General features: G+C 34.0%; 2 protein-coding genes across 2 annotated transcripts; both read left to right on the top strand.

Moving 5' to 3' along the window:
- Nucleotides 1–12,735: 12,735 nt before the first annotated feature.
- Nucleotides 12,736–13,299, top strand: LOC139863332 (uncharacterized). The gene has a single exon (XM_071851967.1). The coding sequence runs from the start codon at nt 12,736–12,738 to the stop codon at nt 13,297–13,299; it is 564 nt and encodes a 187-aa protein (XP_071708068.1).
- A 1,796-nt stretch (nt 13,300–15,095) lies between these two features.
- On the top strand, nt 15,096–17,993 carry LOC139862575 (fructose-bisphosphate aldolase-lysine N-methyltransferase, chloroplastic-like). The gene is made up of 12 exons (XM_071851193.1): nt 15,096–15,318; nt 15,412–15,585; nt 15,660–15,770; nt 15,896–15,955; nt 16,022–16,129; nt 16,300–16,369; nt 16,499–16,539; nt 16,625–16,705; nt 16,772–17,025; nt 17,209–17,297; nt 17,419–17,567; nt 17,843–17,993. Exons 1-12 carry the CDS (start codon nt 15,211–15,213, stop codon nt 17,972–17,974), a joined length of 1,377 nt encoding a protein of 458 aa, XP_071707294.1. The 5' UTR covers nt 15,096–15,210; the 3' UTR covers nt 17,975–17,993.
- The last annotated feature ends 285 nt before the right edge of the window (nt 17,994–18,278 follow it).

The following is an 18,278-nucleotide window of genomic DNA, read 5'->3' as shown; positions in this document are numbered from 1 at the left end:
CAAAATAAGCTCCCAAAAAAATAACTTCCTTTGCCCGGGCTCGAACCCACGACCTCTCGCTAATCACACATGCCCCTAACCATCTGCTCTACCTCGTTTTTCTGAATTAATATAGATTAAAAATCATATAACCACTCTATCTATGTGTTCTTCTTCTTCTTTCTTATCATCAACACCCATCATACAAACATCACCTAGCTTACTGTTATCATCATCATCGAACATTAACATCATCATCTCGTTTATTTAATCTGACCTTCATAATCATAATCACTATCGTTATCATATTGTATCGAGATCATCATAATGATCATATCAACACCATCTTCTCGTCTTTAACATACGCATCCTCTTGCTATTCATCATCATCATCATCAAGCCATCATCATCAACTTATATTATCGTCATCGTGATCATACATGCGTACTATTTATCATCTTCTCCACCTGTCACCTCATCGTCTTCATCTTCTCATCATCGATCATAATCAGAGTAACCTTATCATTTCTACTCGTCGTCAAATAGCTCCATCATCACATCAACATCATCATCTTTAAATCGTTACTGTAGTAGCAGTAGTAAATCGTAGGTAACAAAATCTAACCCAAGTGGATATTAGGCTTCGGCTCAAGTTATATCACAAGCCCAGTTCGATTTTTGCAGCCCAAGAAGTAAAGGGAAATACTCGGCCCAATTCCATCAAGATAATTGGAGACGTACACAGATGTAATTAAAATGCAGTAATGGCCGACAAAAAGAAAAAGGCAGTAACTAGGTAACATCATGTATTCACCATCAATATTTTAATATCGCCTAACACCATCTTCGTTATTTTTATCTTGATTGTGCACACAGAAAAAGGAAATAAAAAAAAACAGCAGCAGTAACAGGAAGTAGCAACGAATAGCAGATGGGTTCTCAGTTGAATGGTGGTGATGTTCTATGGTGAATCGAAAACAGAAACGATAAAGATGATGGTTTTGTGTTTTGGTTTTGATTCCTGGGTTTGTTTTGGTGTCGACAAAAAGGAAAAAAAAAAATATATATATATATATATATATATATATATATATATATATATATATATATATATATATATATATATATATATATATATATATATATAGTTGAAGGGTTCATAGAATGGTGGTGGATGTGGTTTTGTGATTTAATTAGAACCGAAAAAGAAGAATTAACAAGATGAGTTGTGTTGATGGTGTTCGTTGATGTTGGAACACGATTAGAAGAACAAGAAGCAATTTGGATTTTGTTTTGTAACCAGATTTGAAGCAGAAAACGAGGGTGGAGCTAGAGGGTGGAGGAAAGTGATGGTCGTATGGTGGTTATGGAGGGTTTGATGATAGTTTTGGGGTGTATCGAGTCATAACAGAAAACATAAGGGAGTAAGGGTAGGCAATGATGGTTAAATGGATATTGTACAAGAAGATGTCGTGGGTTTGTTCTTGATAGGAAATAGAAGTGGAAGTTGAATGTGTTTGTTGTTTGGAAGTCTTGTTGATCATCAACACAAGTTGAATGTGTTGGTTGTTGGTTGTTTGGAAGTCTTGTTAATCTTCAACACACGTGTGTTTTGATGGGTTTGTAGGTGGTCTCCAATGGTGGTTATGAACCGACGGTTTAGAGTGGAAGGGGTGATCGATCGATAGTTATGGTTTGATCATAAGACAACGGGATGTCGGTTGCAGGTGTTTGGTTTAAGTCATAGTATGGTTTAATCAAGAAAAGAGAGTGATACATATGGAGATATATATCATATAGCATACGACACAAAGTGAAACGGGATGTGTAGTTCATTGATTATAGAGGAAAGGAAAAAAAAAATAAGGAAGAAGAAAGAAGATTGGTGATGGATGATGCATTCCCTTTTCTCTGTGAATTGTATATGTATATGTTATATATAATATTAGATTAGATTAGATAGATAGATGATAGATTTATTCTTTATATACATAATCCTACAAATACAGTAAATATTAATAATAAAATAATAATTATAATATATTATATAATAAAAACGTGTAAAAAAAAATTAGTAAAGCCGTCAGTTACTATTGGTTTTCACGGAGGGTATTTCGTACCCCGTTGCTTCAACAGTGACGAAATAAAGTCTTCAGAAAAATTTCAAATTTTTATATTACTTATCTTTATTTATTTTGGTCATTATGGTATAAGATTTGGTCATTAACTATTAAATAAAAATTACATTAATTATTCACTCTCAACCCCAAGTAAAATATAAAAAGTTTTAAAATAGTTCCTAAATACATTTTTAATAAGTCTATAATTTGTAAAACTCATTTTTGGATCATTGTTTATTTTAAAATCACATAAGTTCGATTTTAACTTGTTTAATATTGATCTAATAATAAATGAGTGTCACCGTCGTTCACTAAATAAATTCGAAATCACATATATATAGTATACTTTATATATTCATTTTACTATTAAATTTTTATTATATCTTATATTAATTTACATATTATTTATAACAACAATTGCATATAACAGTTTCTTATATATAATTATTTATACTTACCTATTTATATATATACTTATCTATTTACAAATAATGGTTAGGAGACTTCGAACTAAATATCAAGAATTGACAACCCTTACGGAAGAATGGGTAGAACTAATTCATAGACTCGAGCGTAAAGTGGAAACCCTGGAGATGACGGTGTTCGATTTGGAAGCTAGGCTCACATCTACTACACATGTACCACAAGCAGTACCAACAGCAACAGCAATACCACCATCACTCGCCTCAACATCACGATCTGTACCTCGAACATCAACGTCATACGCACCGTAGATACCAGGGAGTATCACCAACACCAACCACACCTGTAGCACCACAAGCTCCGTCAGTTCAAGAAAGCACCGTGGACATCATACGAGTCAATAACGAGTATATTGTATCAATGAGTTATGAAGTATTAACTTAATTCCTCTAAAGAATTTATATGTATATCTTATATATATAAATTTTAAAACCATCATAAATCTTTTCGTACTAAGCTATTATGTATGAATTGAAAAAGGGTAAATATTACTCGGTTAAATTCATATTACTAATATGCTATGATGTACATCCTTTGTTAACAACTTAACCTTCATTAACTACAATCTCTGTTTCAACTCAATGAATTCCATTTCATAATAAATCAAGTGTATTATTCAATTACATAATTGATTTTACATTTTTATTTTCTATGTACTCGAAACTTTCCAGAAAACATCATCTGTGCCTTGTAAGGTTTACAAAAATTCCACAAGCATCAACATCCTTCACCAAGGAATATCAATAAGAATAAATAATGAAGTATTGATTTCATTAATGAAATACTCTGCGAAGATTATGTAATCTCTAATGTTTTAGAGATTATTCAATTCTAATTCAAGCCGAAAATCAAATGAGTTTAATATGATATTAACTCATTAAATCTGTATTACATCTGAAGAAAATATACATACATATATTTTCATAGAGACGGTAATAAAAAAATTCTTTTGTACAAAATATTACTTGTGAAATCTTTAACGGGTAGGTAATACCCGGGAAAAATATATAAGTTCACAATTAATATGTTACACTATACATTCTTCAACTTTGATTCAAAAGTCATTAACTATACTCACTATCTTCAGAAGTGATACACAATCATTTCATACAAATTCAATTACATATTCTGATATTGACGGATCAGAATCCAAGTCATAACTCTGAACCAGTGAAATCATTCTTAGATCTCTACATCTTTCAAAGCTATACTTTGACTTCAAAACTGTGAAAGATCCTTTAGTATTGTTTTTACAAAAATAACCTTGCAATTCCTTTTAAAAGTATCCAGTATTATCAACCATTCAACCAGTCAACGATGACCTTTCAAACTTGTAACTTTGGCATATACGTTTTTGTTACTGGGAAACCTTTTATGTTCCACCACATTAGCAGTAAATTTACCAACAACTTCATTGATCTTTGACCTTCCGAAAAATCTTTATACTCATTGAAACCCTATCATTTACTCATCTGCATCTTGTAACGAGAATTGCCATACGAATTATCGGGAACTAGCAATCAGTATTTTGAAATTTTGCAGCACGTCTACTCCAACAGTTATATGTGTACATATAACGTCTACCTCCTGGATTTACATACTTCGAATTTGAAGTTTCTGAAAAACATCCCAAACTATGAACTAGTTCTCTGAAATTGGAACAATGTTGATGAAGCAGCAAAAACTGTAAACGACTTTAACAGTCAAAAGTTTGATGATAAAGAATAGTATGGTGGTAAAGCTGAGAAAAAGAGAAGGTTTTGGAACTGAAAAATGAATTGAGTAAAGTATGAAGGAGGCTATGGATAAATCACAAAGACTGAACCTGCCTTCAAAGAATCCAAATGATTCAGTGTCTGCTGAAATCCTTAGTAAATACCTTGCTCCTTACTCTAAAACCTTTACGGATAATATTCTTCATCATCATCTTATCTTAAATATTCTAAGATATCATCATATCTTTCATTATAAATATCCTCAATATTTTTGAAGATATTTTCATAACTATTCTTATCTGAAATCATTCATCTCTTCGTGCTATCTGTATTACATCATAAAAGAAACTATTTTAGTTTCTAAATTCTGAAACCTTCAAGTTTAAAATATGAATGTTTTGAAGTAGTGTTGGGAACTGAAGCATGAATTAGTATAATATAATGACACCTGATCAACGTAATTATATTACAGTAAGTCATGCTGAGTTTCTAATGGAACGTGATAAAGGTTCACAGATCCCACCCTCACCATGAACCATGTTACATAACTCTTTCATTCTATAAAATCTCTAAATATATCATGAAAATATATTTCTTGATGATTCGGTCTTTTCCAGATATTCTGGTAATTTAACAAATCAAATCGTGCTATTACCTTTCCTTTCTACTTTGTATATTATGATCATTCGAAACTCCATACCTACGAATTCTGGACCATTATTCACTTGACTTGAAGTCGGGAAGAGAAAACGAAAACATGAAGCCCCTAAATATAATGGAGAATATAAAGCCCAATAACAACCCTGAAAATTTACAAACCGTGTATATCAATACGTATTGCAACGTAAAGACACGGGAAAATTAATAACACTATAACCCCAAGATAAAAGTAAAAGTAAATAAAATCCTCCTGTGGTAAATGAAAGAGAAGGATGACAGATATGAAGGTTAGGAGTATATCAAGAATCAGAACTGGATGAAGCATTTCACAATCTTTTGGAAGTATGAAATAAGGGAGAAGATTATAGGAGTGGTGAAAATAAATGAAACGGAAGAGGTCAATTTATAGCGAAATATCAGACATAGCAATCGAGGCAGATTACGCATTTAATCAAAGAAAATCCTAATTTCCTTAAATTTTGAAGAATCAAATCTTATTTAGATTATGAAGATTTTCTATTCCTTAAATTCCGGAAATCAATCGTTACTACGTCAAGAGATAAGACGCATCTCTATTATCCATTTCATTCTATTACAATAATTTCCCTCATACGCTTCGAGTAATCAGATTGTTTTATCCATATTATTCAACGGTGATAAAACTCTATTTATCGACTCATATTCGTCATGAAAACATTTTTATTGTTAGCCATGACGACCTCACTCAAATTTCGGGACGAAATGTCTTTAACGGGTAGGTACTGTGATGACCCAGAAAATTCTGATCAAATTTAAACTTAATCTTAACGTTTTCGACACGATAAGCAAAGTCTATGAAGTTGAATCTCAAAATTTTGAACTATTTAATTGTTCTCAACGATTCGCGAACAATTATATGTAAATAGATATATATACTATAACTTGAAAATGTAACAAAGTGTTGAGTATATGATACTGTGCATTAAACTTATTGGTTTGATTATCTGATTGATATATTTAACTACGGAGTTAAAAGATAATGCCAAACGATTGAATTAAAAGATATTTATTAAGTCTCTTAATGATTATGATATTATTACGGGTCTCTGTTGTGAGGACCACACTGATTTGAGAAATTATTCCTTTTAACGGTATTCGGAATAAATGATAAAGTGTTTGTTTAAATAACGTAATTTGGACACATACAATAATTAGAATATTAATTGTTAAGAATTAATTATATGAATAACTTGCGATATGTATTTTAAAACGTGTTTTTAAATATTGAGAATAGATATTAACTTGGTTATGAAACGTTTGATAAATATTATTATATTAATAAATAACAAGACAATGATTTATAGAAGTAAATGACCAAAACACTCGAAAGATTAAGATATACTTTGAGTGGTATAGTTTATGGATAATTTAAGGCTATATTTTGACAAAGGTACGAGTCACAAAACGTAAATTGCGAGTTTTCTAAGCGTACGAAAATGCGTTCGAGAAATCGGAACCGGGACATAAGTCGAGTGACAACGTACGAGTCATCGGAACGAAAATTACAAGTCAACTATACACATGAATTTAATATAATATATAATTAATTATTTAAATTATATATATATTATATTTAATTATGTCGACAAACAAGAAAACAAAAAATATGTGAGCTGGATCTGACGGCCATGCGATCGCATGGAAAATAGGCATAAAACCCATGTAAGTGCATGAGCTCATGCAAGTGCATGAGCTCATGCAAGTGCATGAGAATTGCACTAAAATCCCATGCACTCGCATGGGGTTGATTTTCAGGCCAAGTACTATAAAGCTCGATGTTTTCTGGCCGAATTTATCCATCTTTCTCTCTATCCTCTCTACTTATATTATTATTATTATTATTTATATTATTATTATTATTATTATTATTATTATTATTATTATTATTATTAAAAATAATATTATTATTAATAATCTTATGATTATTAGTAATTAGTATTATACATAAAATACTACGACGAGGTCATGAGCGTGTCACTTTTAAAATGGGTTTTCATACGGGATAAAGCTAAGGAAATTATGGGTTATTACTAAGGGAGGTTATGCGTATTGTTTGAGGGTTATGCTCGTAAAGTTAAACCTAGTGTTTATCATCTCCGTTACGTCTACGTACTTTTCTGAAATATTGAATCACAATATTGATACGTAAGCATTTATATTTTATCTTGTATAAATTAATAGTGTATACATGTCTAGTGCTCGAGTATATATATTTATACATGTTTGTATGTTAAAGTTTGTCGTTAAACAGTTGATAATAAATCACGAATTAAATACATATATTACTGGTAAAAGGTATATGATATACATGTTTTCGGAAAGCTGGCGAAAAATCAATAACTTTTCATTTAGATATCGAATAGTTTCGATGAACGGATTAAAAGATATGATCAACTGAATTATGATTGACGTTAATTAAAATTACTTTTGAATCTGCAATTAATATTTAAACAACTTGTTTGTAAGATTGATAAATTGGATTTTTGAATATTACCAACCGAGTAAATGAATCCTTATATAAGGTACGTCTCATTTTGTTGAACAATTGTCAAAACTGATTGTTTTATCATATTTTAAAGGGGGATGATTCTCAGACACTGTTTTTTGATCCTCACACACCCTTTTACCCTATTATTAGGGAGGAGTTCAAGTAAATTGGTGTGTGAGGATCAAAAAACAATGTGTGAGAATCATCCCCCTATTTTAAAGCCTTATAAAAACTATAGTTTAATTTTACAAGAATTGGGAAACTATGTGAAATATTAAAATGATTCGATTGCCATGATCATTCAAACTATTGTATTAAGTCAGAATGACTTTTTGAAACAACTTTGGATAACTTTTGTATGTCGATCTCGAGCATTAGGATTGTGATACACTATGACCTGACCTAGCTTGATAGACATTTATTTACCAACATATGTTCTCTAGGTTGAGATCTACGATTATTTGGTATTCCGAGTTTCGGTCACATTTTGGTGAACAACTTTATGTGCTGCTAAGGTGAGTTTCATTGCTCCCTTTTTAATTGCTTTTGCAATCTATATTTTTGGGCTGAGAATACATGCAATTTATTTTAAACGCAATGGATACAAGTACATACTTAATTCTACACTGAGTTTAAACCGAAAATCCCTTAGCTTTGGTAACTAGTAGCTGTCAGTACATAGGATATGGACTGGTGGGCGCGAATAACAGTATATGGATCCATAGGGCTTGACATCCCCGTCCGAGCTAGAGCGCTAGCCTTTTAACGGAAGTGTGTTATTTGAGTTTAGGACACGTTGGTTTGCGTGTATTAAAACGAATGGGGTATTTATCATTATAACATTAAAGCTTAGTTACCAGGGTGCTCTGTTATGTAGAATCTATTGATAAACGTTTCTGGATGAAACAACTGAAATCTTGTGATCCACCTTTATATACAGATTATATGAAACAATAAAACTATGAACTCACCAACCTTTGTGTTGACACTTGTTAGCATGTTTATTCTCAGGTTCCCTAGAAGTCTTCCGCTGTTTTCTTATATGTTATACAAGCTATGTGCATGGAGTCTTACATGGCATATTTTTCGAGGAAACGTTGCATTCACCAAATCATCACCATGTATCTTATTTTGACTGTATTGTCAACGGAAGTACTATTGTAAACTATTATTACGGTGATTGTCTATATGTAGAAATCATCAGATGTCGAAAACCTTTGATTTAAATATACATTTATGGTGTGCCTTTTCAAAAGAATGCAATGTTTATAAAACGTATCATATAGAGGTCAAATACCTCGCAATGAAATCGATGAATGACGTTTTCGTCCATATGGATTTGGAGCGATCGTCACATATTTAGACGAAACGCTTTTCACAACATGTTCTTGTATGTAAAACTAACACGATTCAATCATTAAACGAGTTTTACAAAACGGGGCCCACATCGGCCGTTTTACGAGTTTCATACAAAACATGACTTTCGACCACATTAGTTTAAATTCCAAACAACAACATGAGCATGGTGTTTGGGGGTTAAACTACCCAATTCTCGGTCAAACTCCAAGAGCTATCACCCCAAAAGCGTCCCCTATCAAACAAGGCGGGATCTCTAGTCCAAACGAACGCCCTTACCCTTGTCTCCGTCGGAGCCTATAAAATGATAAACAACGAGAGGGTAAGTAAGGCTTAGTGAGTGCAACAATTATACATACACCTATATAACCCATCTATTTGCATTCGCACCCACTAAATACCTCATACGAGAATATAACTCAAATAACATGCCGTCTTACTCATAAGGCTAACAACTCGTACACTATCACAACATCACATTAGTATATACACAACACAATATATATATATATATATATATATATATATATATATATATATATATATATATATATATATATAAACAATATCCATCAACATAATATGGTTAACCATAACGCTATGGTGCTACCGGCTCGTGGTTCACACCATACGCATTTGAGTCTCACTCGTTTATAGTGCTACTGGCTCGTGGTTCACAATTTGTTTATAGTGCTACCGGCTCGTGGTTCACACTTGTTTATAGTGCTACCGGCTCGTGGTTCACACTTGTTTATAGTGCTACCGGCTCGTGGTTCACACTTGTTTATAGTGCTACCGGCTCGTGGTTCACACTTGTTTATAGTGCTACCGGCTCGTGGTTCACACTTGTTTATAGTGCTACCGGCTCGTGGTTCACACTTTATACATCACATACATGCTATGGTACTACCGGCTCGTAGTTCATACCATAACATTCACAAATAAATACGCCATATACATATAAGCATAATTACTCCACTCACCTTAACGATTCGGTGACGATTTTAACTTCCGCAAGACTCAAAGCAAAGTACCTAATACAATAAGTACTCCATTAACACATTAGCTAGTTGGGCTAAAAGCCAACAACTTAAACATGTGCATTTAATGACTTAATGCATTAAATGCCCCATTTTCGCCAAAACCGACCATTAAGGTCAAAACCACCACATATCACTAAAAGCTAGTGATCTAGGTCTAACAACACTAACTAATACATAATTCGGGTGTTTCATACCCATCTATTTCAATTAGGTCAATTATCACCTATTTGACCACTTTAAGATCAACACACCCATTTCGAGTCATCCACAAACCCACATAACACCCATTTACCAAACATCTAGGTGTGCTAGTAATTAACTAACCAATTTAGGCTCATAAACCCCAATTAACCACTTGAAACCCTAGGTTAGTTACTATTGAGTCTTCATGACTCAATCTTACCCAAGAACACCCAAAATCACCAAATATGGGTTTTGTGTTCATCACTAACCCAAACCCTAACCCTTAACAAATTAAAATAGGAAAATCAAGGTTAGAACATACCACCACAACCAAAACGTAGCTAAAGACTAGATGCACAACTTTAATACTTGAGCTTTAGCCCGGATCAAGCTTCTTCCTCCTTGATTCAAGCTTTCTCTCTCAAGAACACACTTCTCTCTCTAGAATTTGATTTGGGGTTGAAGATAAGGTTGGTGTAGTGTTGAATGTGTTTTCAACCACCACACAACTGGCCTTTACAGCCCCAACTCGTCCTCATGTTAAAAGAAAACAATACCCTTCATTTAACTTTTAATTAAAAAGCAGAATGCTGGCCCAGGTGCAGTGCGCGGCGCGCACTAGTGGTCTGAACGGCTTCTGACCCAGTTTAATTACACACTGCAGCCCAAACTTAATGTACACTATTTACACCCCTGTACAATTATTATTCGGGTCTTACATTATGGGTCGAAGACTTTTTGGGTCGAAATGTGCTACTATGACGCTGATTTTATTCAGTATTGTAGCCCAGTCATCGCCCTGCTTATTTCTACAAGTTTGTCCCTGTGTGAGGGCTAATTTGATTATTACGGGGTACAGCCTGTGATATTTCGTTTTTTTTTCTCTATTAGTTTTTGTTCAAATGGTTTGTGTTTCTCGGGAAGCCATATAAATTTGTACTGTATGTAATATGTACTTTCAGGTTTTATAATAAAATTTTACTTTCCTAACATTAAAAAAAACAATTGAAGCAACGCGTGTCATCTATCCTTTTTCATAGTTTTAAAAAGTGAACATATGAAACGCCGACACCGCTTCAGTGTTCATTTCAGTGTCGCTTATTCAGTGTCGAAATACAGACACTATGACTTAAGGTCTCCATTTCTTTTACTTAACTCATTTTTTTAATGACCCACATCATATTTTCTTTCACTGTGACTTAGCTCATTTATATATATTATTATTATTATTATTATTATTATTATTTATTTTGTATTTAAAACAGGTGTTGTTATTATTATTCTTTATAATGTAATATTATTTATATTTATATTCGCTATAAACTTATTAAGTTGGACCAATTTTTCAACACGGTCATGAACCTCATTGTGTTGGGCCTGAGCAAGCCAATGAATAAGTGCCTTAACACGCCACTCTATTAGACCATCTTTATCCCTGGGGATGATGGGCATGTTACTGGGTGGGGTGGGGTGCTTGATGAGCGTGTTGTTTACCTAGTAAATAATGGGGTGGTGTGTTGAGTGGCGTGTTGAGTGATGTGTTAAAATCTGATTGGAAGTTGGGTGAAAAAGGGGATAAAAACTAATTAAAAAAGGGGAGAAAATACAACACGCTTCAAAGTGTTCGGTGCTCACTTGAAGCACGCCTTCAAGCACACGAAGCAGCACACAAGGGTTAAAGGCGTGTTGGCCAACACATGACCCAACATGCCAGGGTTAAAGGTGGTCTTAGTATCCATGGGGAAGTGGTTCGACCCCACACGCATTACAATTGATAGCGCAGTTTCTTGAAACTTATGAGAGCTTAAACTTATTTTTTCATAAGCTTAAGCTAGTAGCTTATGAGAGCTTATGGATACTTATGAAAGCTTATAGGAGCTTGAGCTTACGATTTTAGTAAGCTCCAAGTAATAAGATTTGTTTGGTAGACATTAAAAATAGAGCTTATGATATAAGCTCTAGAAAAATAAGCTAGTTCTAATAATTTATGAAAAAAAAGTAGAGCTTATGAATTGGAAAATACACTCCAGCTAGTTTACCAAACACTTTTAAAAAATAATAAGCTTCAGCTACCAGCTTTAAAAATAAGCTCCAGCTCTAAACCATAAACTCCAGCTCCAAGCTCCAAGCTCCAGGCTCCAGCTCCAGCTAATTTCGTCCAAACACACCCTTAAATGACATAATTTCCAGAGCTTATAAAAAAATAAACTCTGAAAAAAGAAGCTAATTGAACTAACTTATAAAAATAAACCACTAGGCTTCTTAGCTTATGAAGTTTGAAATTACATATTTGACCCTTATATAATTATCTACCGTAATCATATATTTTGTTGTCCATTTTAATCAATTTACAATAATAAGCTACAACTACTTTTCACCAAACATTTATTTTATAAAAATAAGTTCAGTTTTCAGTTTTAAATTAAACTCCAACTATAAGCTTCAACCATAAACTTCAACTCCTGCTTCAAAAATTCCAGCTAGAGCTATAACGGCCAAACACGCCCTTAGATATGAAAAGCAAAACCATCAAATAATTTCTTTCTTTATTATTTATCTTACATAACAATGATAAATAAAATTCCAAAACAATGATTAAAAATAAAAAATATGAACAAATAAAAAGTCTTATCCACCCTCCAAACACAAACCACAAACATCAACCAAAAATGGCATCCCCAATCTCAAACCCTCTTTTCTCATCACCAATCTATCTTTCCCCACGTACACTTCACGCGCCACCGTCCTTCACTCTCTCCTTCACCACCAAAGCAACATCCGACGAATCCACTCCCAACGAACCCACCTCCGATTCACCACCCGAACCCGAATCCTTCGAAGACCGTTTGTCACAAGTCCGTTTACGCTACCGAAGCGGTCAAGGAAAAAAAGCTGACGTACGTAAAAGCAAAAAGTCCGGAAAGAAAACCGGCGGTAGTTCCGGATCCGGGTCAAACTTGTACCTTCCACCGGTTCCATTGAAAGAACCGACTTCAGGTGGAGTGAAAGTGGAGTTCGGGTTCAGCCCGTATTCGGAAAGGATGAATGGGCGGGTTGCGGGTCTTGGGTTGTTAGCCTTGGTGTTGGTGGAATTAGCGACTGGTGAAAGTGTAATAAAGTATCATACGGGTTCGATTATTTTTATTCAAGTTTATTTTGTGGCTGCTGTTACTGCTATTTATTGTAAAGTTGAAAAGGAAAAGGTTAGCTTCTGGCCGCCGGCTCGTAGTTAGTTAATCTGGTTGATGACGGTTTACCGGAATATGACGTGGATGGCTTTGGAACAGTTATATTTGAGTTTCTGTATTTTTGTAAACTCTTAGAATTATTATTATTTTTGTTTGTATTTGTAATTTGTAAAGAATGTTAAAAATAGGAAAATTATAAAATGTGACATGACAAGTTATGGTACGTAGCTTGTTAGACCATTCCCATCACTTTATGCCCTCGAGCCGCTTTCATCTGCTCCCTCGAGGACGCTGATGTCAATCAACACGTCGTGGCTTGCCTGGACAACCGAAGCCAACTTCTCCCTCGTACAATCCTTTTTTCCGCATAACAGAGGACGATATATTAGGGCCCATTTTTTGAATTTAAACAGCTATTTAGCCGTTAAACGACTTACAAACGCATGCATACACTTTCAACTATCGACATGACTAAACATCCAAGAACACTCGAAATTTAATGAAGTCTGACTTTTTTCCAAAATTTACTTGTTCCGCTCGTCTTCGAACCTGAACCGGGGTATGGGGTTCGCGTCGTATGCTTCTCAAGTTCCTTTGTTTACTCCTCAACACCAATGCGCTAGCCCTTACCAACAACAATATGTTAACCCCAAGTCACTTCCAACAACAAACCATTCGACAACCTATTTTTCAACAACAAACGCCAATGCGAATTCCTACTCAAATTCCTTCCAATACTGAATCCGACGATGAAGAACTCAAAGAGGTTCAAGAAACGCAACCCGAAGAAATAGAAGTAAGTTAACCGGAAGAAGTCATTGAAACTGATCCGAAAGGCAAAAGAAAAGTGAAGCACACAAAAACGTCGTGGTCGTGTAGCGTAATGTCAACTTTTGGCTATGATTTGGACACAAGTGTCCGAAAATATGGATACCTCAAACAACAAAACAAAGGGATCACCTTGGGGTACGATCCAAAAAACGTACAATTCGCAAGTGCTCGTAAAACGTCCTGGGAAATCAGGATGTCATGGATGAAAATGGTATCAAACAAAATGTTATCGTTGCAAATGCAACATGTTAAGGTTATATCCGTTCAATTTCTAGATTCTTCAATTTATTCACTTTAAATCTTTTAAATCAAAACCGAATTTTGAGTCAAAACCAACCCAATCAAAAATTGAATATAAATTCAGTTCAATTTCTATTAAAACCTAAAAACATGTAATTTTAATCATAATAACCACAAAAATTTGATCTTGAATTAGATTATATTCTTAGTTTTGAAATTGGTGTCATATATATATTTAATAATTAATGATTCTTATTTTTATATATTACAATAATAAAATCTTATATAACCATCCGGGCCTAGCCTGGGTGGCCACCCATGAAATCTCCCCTGTTTCCAGCAATGGTGCAGGTTCGATCCTCGTGGGGGGAGTTTTCCCTGATTTAATTTCCAATGGTTTTGAGAGTGAAATAGATCTCAGAGCCCTCTTGTGAGATTCGATCCTGGGTTTCTCCTCGACGCGTGCGTGTGTATTACCAACTAACCAAGCCGTTCAAAAAAAAATAATAAAATCAATAAAATCTTATACAGAGTAGTATATTATTAGTTGTTTTTTATTTTTATTTTTATTTAACTTATTAATTATTAATTGAAAAAGGTAATTTTTGATTTAACTTAATTGAAAAAGGTAAAACTGATATTCAAACTGTGAAGATTTAAAGTCAAATTTATTTTGGTTTGATTTTTTTTTTCTTTTTTTCCCTAATTTTTGTTCGGTACAAATTTTACATAAACGACTTAAAAACCGAATATTACAAACCCTTGCAAAATCTTGTTGGAAAACACAAACACGATTAAAATAACATGTTACGTTAAAGACTTGCTATAAACTGCAACCGACCCAGACACTAATCAGTTAATAGTCCACCATTTCAACCACTGCAAATGTTAATTCTTTGTGTTCGAATTCAACGGCCACTCTTCACTCACTCTCGTTGCTGCCTCCGCACCCGTCGGAACTGCTCCACCTCCACCTCATTTTCTCCACATCAGGTTCCCAGCTCTATATTCTATCATGTATCCAATCATGCACACCAACTGTTTGATTAAATTACTGAATGACTTCACGTCTTTACTTGACCTCAGTTACCCCAACACGTAGATGACGTATCTAGCCATTTCTTACCGTGGTTAAGGCAGAAATCTGGAGCCGAAGTTTTGTCCGTGCTTTCAGTTGGAAACTCAATACATGGCAGATCATTGTTTGCTTGTAAACCCATACAACCCGGTGACTGCATTTTGAAGATTCCTTACAGTGCAGTATGTTGCATATTATATGTTCTTCATGATCATGAATCTTAAAACGATAATATAATTACGTAAATTATTTGCAGCAGTTGGCACCTGATAATTTACCACCTTCAGTAAGGTCTTTGTTAGGGGATGACGTCAGCAATGTTGCTAAGCTTGCTCTAGTCATCCTACAACACCAAAAACTTGGTGAGGTACAAAGCGTATCTTGCTTGTTAGTTTTTATATATAACCAGGATTCGATCTCTTATGCTTTTGTTATAAAGTTCATTGTGGACAACTTGTTTTTAATGTGATTTTTTTTATATTGTATTTTCAGGCATCTGAATGGGCTCCTTACATCAGCTGCTTACCTCATGTTACCGATATGCATAGCACGGTATTTTACTTTTTCTTTACGTACTCCTGCGTGTTGTTTAGTTATGGTGCCTTTTTCGCAATGTAGATATTTTGGAGCGATGAGGAATTGAAGACGATTGAGATAAGTTCTCTATATCATGAAACTATGAAACATAAAGCTCAAATTGATCAGGACTTTTTCTCTGTAAAACATGTAGGAATTACATATCTGCTAAGTCTATGCCTTATTCGTCTTTTATCCTTAAATAATTGTTGGATTTAAGATTGAGTATTGCGGATTTATTTGTTATCTAGTAGTGAATCACTATTTGGTTAAGGATATATTAATATTCATAAGCTTATTATTGATTTATTTCTATGCAGGTTCTTGACCAGTTTCCTGAATATTTTGAAGATGTCACATTGCACGAATTTAAGCATGCGTATAATTTGGGTACAGGATCTTTTAAATTCAATTCTAAAATTATATTTTTTTTAACGTTTAATTGACATTGATTCATTTTGGAATTTAATCAAACATGCAACGCGAACTTTTCTTAATATGATCTTATAAATGCTTCAGTTGAATCTCGAGCATGGGTCAGCACAAGGGGTGTTTCAATGGTATCATGATTTGAAGACTTTTTAAACATTTTACAACTGTCTGTCATTTACGTGAAGGTTCCAGTACGATTAAACACTTTCTTAGATTCCTTTTGCAGACTTCTTTAACCACGATTCATTTTCGGAAACAGACGTCTTAAGTGACGACTTCACACAAGTATCGGAGGTAATCTTTTCAAACATTATGTCATTAATAATATTCTTAACCTGCTGACCGATTTGCATTCTACAGGTTATTGCTGATGAGAATTATGCTCCTGGAGATGAGGTTTTTATACGATATGGGAAGTTTTCAAACGCTAGACTTTTATTGGACTTTGGCTTTGTACTTTCGTACAACAAATACAATCAGGTTCAAGTTGAGGTTGACGTACATCATTATGATCAACTGCGTGAAATGAAATTGCGTCTTTTGGATCAACACATAACACCAGCCTTGAAAGATGTTAACGATTTATGCTCTCAAGGAAATGTCTTCATGGTGAAGTAGGTATTCGTTAATAGAAAAGTTCACCAGGTGTTACATTCTTGATTATGTGAATCAATCTTAAACTAACCATACAGCATGACATCATATGGAGTAGTTTTTGGTATTTGTATGTTCTATTTTTTTTGGCCAATTTGAAGGGCATCTGACTGGATTACACGTTGTTTGTCGTCATTATACAGGGAAGTCAAGTCTTCCAGTTGCAAAGGGCGTGGAATTCCTCAATCACTGCGTGCACTTGCTCGTGTTATATGTTGCACCTCTCCTCAAGGTCTGTAACACTAATTTATTATATTTTAAGGATGTATAGTTGTTAGAAAGTAGACATCTTTGATGCTTAAATAAAGGTTATGCACGTTGTTATTGAGGCTATATGTTTATGTGCTCCTCAGAGTTGCAGGATTTAGCTACAGAAGCAACCTTTAATGATGGTCGTCTAGCTCAAATTCCGTTAAAGAACAAAAAAAGAGAAGTGGAAGCACACCAGTTTTTGCTTTCAAGGTTTAATCAAATAATTGGAAGTTATAATGTAGCTCTTGAGGTAATACCCCCATTAATATAATTGTAGTGCTTTGGGAGTCAGTTGTATAAGAAATAGGCCAAAGGGATACAATCAAAGTCACCCAAAGTACACTTACTTAAAAATATTGGTACCCTGAAATGTATTTTCAATACAGGTTTAGTGAAAAGTTTGATGATTAATGGACCATCCTGTTCTTGACTTGTACTTACAGTTGCCCGTTTTGACACTTACATGTTTTAACCAATTTGTTTTGCTTATTCAATTCTGATTAGCTTCCATTGCTGGTTTTACAGTCTCTTCTATTATCCGGAAAACACAAACGAAGGATGCAGCTAGCTCAAGATCTGCTCAATGGGGAACTTCAAATCGTTGAATCTGCTTCGTCATGGCTAAAAAACTACTGTGAAACTTTGAAGGACTTGTGATGTGGGTTCTTAAGTAGTGGTGCATTGCATGTTAAGATGCTACGACACTTTTTATTTGTAGAAACATTTTCAACTTATTATATACTTTACCTTTAGAAATTAGAAAGCCCGCCGTTAGTGTAAAAGGGGCAAAACTACTGTTGTTGCTTTCATTTTGTTTCTTGTTGCATTGTAATGGTTAGTGCACAAGACTACATCCATGTAATTAATACGGAGTATACAATATGATAATTTATTTATATTTAATAAATTATCAAATGATTTTAATATTTTAACTTCAAATTTGTTCGTGTCGTAATTTTTA

Source organism: Rutidosis leptorrhynchoides, chromosome 8, assembly GCF_046630445.1.
Source record: "Rutidosis leptorrhynchoides isolate AG116_Rl617_1_P2 chromosome 8, CSIRO_AGI_Rlap_v1, whole genome shotgun sequence".
Lineage (NCBI taxonomy): Eukaryota > Viridiplantae > Streptophyta > Magnoliopsida > Asterales > Asteraceae > Rutidosis > Rutidosis leptorrhynchoides.
The sequence above is the reverse complement of the archived record's forward strand: the minus strand, read 5'-3'. Positions and strand labels throughout refer to the sequence as shown.